The sequence below is a fragment of the Lottia gigantea genome, assembly GCF_000327385.1.
Source record: "Lottia gigantea unplaced genomic scaffold LOTGIsca_44, whole genome shotgun sequence".
In the NCBI taxonomy this organism is placed as follows: domain Eukaryota; kingdom Metazoa; phylum Mollusca; class Gastropoda; family Lottiidae; genus Lottia; species Lottia gigantea.
Genome location: NW_008709540.1, coordinates 144,019 through 147,379, shown reverse-complemented (window position 1 = coordinate 147,379; position 3,361 = coordinate 144,019). Strand labels below are relative to the sequence as shown.

Below are 3,361 nucleotides of genomic sequence, written 5' to 3'. Positions count from 1 at the left end.
ACATTGACAACAATGTTGGTCTTGACGACGCCCGTAAGGCATTTGTTCGATATCCGTGTTCTGATCGACCCGATACAGAGATTTTAGATTTATTTAAACTATGTTTAACGCGCAATGACTTCTTTTTTAATGGAAAAATGTATTTACAAACATCTGGAACTGTTATGGGCAAACGATTTTCCCCTAGTTATGCCAATATTTTCATGGCCGGGTGGGAGAGGGAGATAGAAAATATCTCACCGTTTAAACCTTTATTTTATGGAAGGTTTCTTGACGATATTTTTATCATTTGGTCCGATACTCTAGAACATTTTTGGGAATATTTCGAAATTTTAAACAACCACCACCCTTCTGTGAAATTGACAGCAAATATCAGCGAAAACAGCATGGATTTTTTGGACACTACAACTTTATTTCTTCTAAAAAATTAGACATTAAATTATTCTTTAAGGAAACTGATACACACCAACTTTTATACAAAAGCTCGTTCCACCCCAAGCACACATTTTCTGGAATAATTAAATCACAAATTCTAAGATTTCATAGAAGTTGCACTCAACAGGCTGATTTTGAATCCGCCTGTAAACTAGTTTTTGACAAATTAAGGGAGAGGGGTTATTCCAAAACATTTCTTCGAAAAATTAAGAATGACACGCTTTCCGACATTTTGAGAAAACAATGACCTCCTCCACCTTTTATTGGATTCGGTTCATTGCCCTGTGGAGGTCCTACTTGTCGCACATGCGAACACATATCATATACCTAATTTCTTGTAAAAAATGCGTCTGCTCTCGATATGTTGGCGAGAATTAAAACGCGCTTCAAACGCGACTCAATGGCCATCGCTATGATATAGTGCTTGGCAAGGATAGACCAATTGCGAATCACTTCAACCTTCCCGATCATTCCATTGATGACCTTCTCATCATGCCTATAAAAACAGTTTCTACATCACCTAGCATGAAACCTAAGCTTAGACGCCTACAACGTGAAAGTTACGGGATCTATCAATTACAGACTGTGAGGCCAAATAGACTCAACATTCAACACGATAACCAGACAATACCCTTTATAATGACATTTGATTCTACAGCTACGAAAGCCTCCATAATAGTCAAACGCCATTACTCAGAACTTCAGAACAAATTTCCCCATGTATACACAAAACGTTTGGTTGTAGCTTACAAAAGAAATCAAAATCTTAGCAATTTCCTCTCACGGTAGACTTGAACCATTGAACAATGTCCATTCATCTTAGGAGCAGATATTTCTTCATATAAATATATCATGTTATATCAATAGATTAATCGATTTCTAAGTTAGATTTCAGGGAATACTTATTTCAGGACTGGTGCCATGGCTATATATAGTATATTATATAACATGCAGTGTATGTTTGTGTGTGTGTCTTTTTAACTAAAATCATACTAATGACTAACTAATTTTCACATAATTAATAGACTTATCTATTGCTCTGTGACCTAGGCCAGTACTTTCATTGAGACTCGTCTCAATACGCCCTTACACAAAATTACAGGTGAAATATGTCAGAGGAAAGTAAAGCAGTTGGCTCTCAAACTCAGACATGTACATTTTAGAGTCTTTTTAATATGTTATTATCTATCTTTTATAGCTAGGTGGCGTACAAACGCTGAATAGTTTTCCTCGTTAAAACAATTTGTTTTTTATTTTCAGTTCAAGATGATGTCAATCGGATTTATTTAAGTGCATTAGAATCATATATAAACTATCACCAGGAACATTTGAATCATTATCTGTATTTAAAGGAAATATTGATACTTGAGGATTTGAAAACAATTGAGAATTATCATCTAGAAAACATGGAAACATTGTGTAAGAAACCCAAAAATCTCAATTTCAACTTAATTATTTCTTCTAGTGAGGGGGTGTTAAAAAACCTAAAAAAATGTAGAAGTGATATGGAAATTCCCACGGAAATCAAACCATATGACAAATATTAATGAGGATGAAAGTGTGAAGAAAACAGTAATCAACTGTGACAATTTTTTTAAACAAAACTCTGTACGGTCAATTAAAGCATATATGTAACTTTTGGACATTGGCTTCAGAAACTATTCATATTAATTTTGGGTTTTTTAGTTATTTCGTTAAAACAAAATTGGAGTAGGAAATTACGACAACTTGCAAAACTCTGCAATAGTTACCCAAGGTTTCAAAATGTATCAATTCCAATTTCGAGATTACTTGGAATGATGCCAAAAATTGAACGGGAACTAAAAGATAATCTTGAGCAACAAAGCTTTTGGAAAATAATGTAAATCAAATTATAATGTCAGTCTTATAAATTGAATTTGAAGAAAGTATGATGATTGTACGGAAGCGTATAAGGGCCATTAATTTTTTTTTTTTTGGAATTTTCAAGATAGTAACTTGAATTTTCAAGCTAGTGTGTTGAATTTTCAAGCTAGTATGTTGAATTTTCAAGTTAGTATGTTGAATTTTCAAGTTAGTATGTTGAATTTTCAAGTTCGTATATTGAATTTTCAAGTTAGTATGTTGAATTTTCAAGTTAGTATGTTAAATTTTCAAGTACGTATATTGAATTTTCAAGTTAGTATGTTGAATCTTCAAGTTAGTATGTTGAATTTTCAAGTTAGTATGTTGAATTTTCAAGTTAGTATATTGAATTTTCAAGTTAGTATGTTGAATTTTCAAGTTAGTATGTTGAATTTTCAAGTTAGTGTATTGAATTTTCAAGTTAGTATGTTCAAGTTAGTATGTTGAATTTTCAAGTTAGTATATTGAATTTTCAAGTTAGTATGTTGAATTTTCAAGTTAGTATGTTGAATTTTCAAGTTAGAATGTTGAATTTTCAAGTTAGTATGTTGAATTTTCAAGTTAGTATGTTGAATTTTCAAGTTAGTATATTGAATTTTCAAGTTAGTATGTTGAATTTTCAAGTTAGTATGTTGAATTTTCAAGTTAGTATGTTGAATTTTCAAGCTAGTATATTGAATTTTCAAGTTAGTATGTTGAATTTTCAAGTTAGTATGTTGAATTTTCAAGCTAGTATGTTGAATTTTCAAGTTAGTATGTTGAATTTTCAAGCTAGTATATTGAATTTTCAAGTTAGTATGTTGAATTTTCAAGTTAGTATGTTGAATTTTCAAGTTAGTATGTTGAATTTTCAAGTTAGTATTTTGAATTTTCAAGCTAGTATGTTGAATTTTCAGTTAGTATGTTGAATTTTCAAGCTAGTATAATGAATTTTCAAGTTAGTATCAATTTAGTATGTTGAATTTTCAAGTTAGTATGTTGAATTTTCAAGCTAGTATGTTGAATTTTCAACGCTAGTATGTTGAATTTTCTAGTTAGTATG

General features: G+C 31.0%; 1 protein-coding gene across 1 annotated transcript; it reads left to right on the top strand.

The window, feature by feature from the left end:
- Nucleotides 1-2,535: 2,535 nt before the first annotated feature.
- On the top strand, nt 2,536-3,227 carry LOTGIDRAFT_123534 (hypothetical protein; the record flags this gene model as incomplete). The annotated part of the gene is given in 2 exon segments (XM_009060684.1): nt 2,536-2,761; nt 2,776-3,227. The coding sequence occupies 2 exon segments, from the start codon at nt 2,536-2,538 to the stop codon at nt 3,225-3,227; spliced, it is 678 nt and encodes a 225-aa protein (XP_009058932.1).
- Between the last annotated feature and the right edge of the window lie 134 nt (nt 3,228-3,361).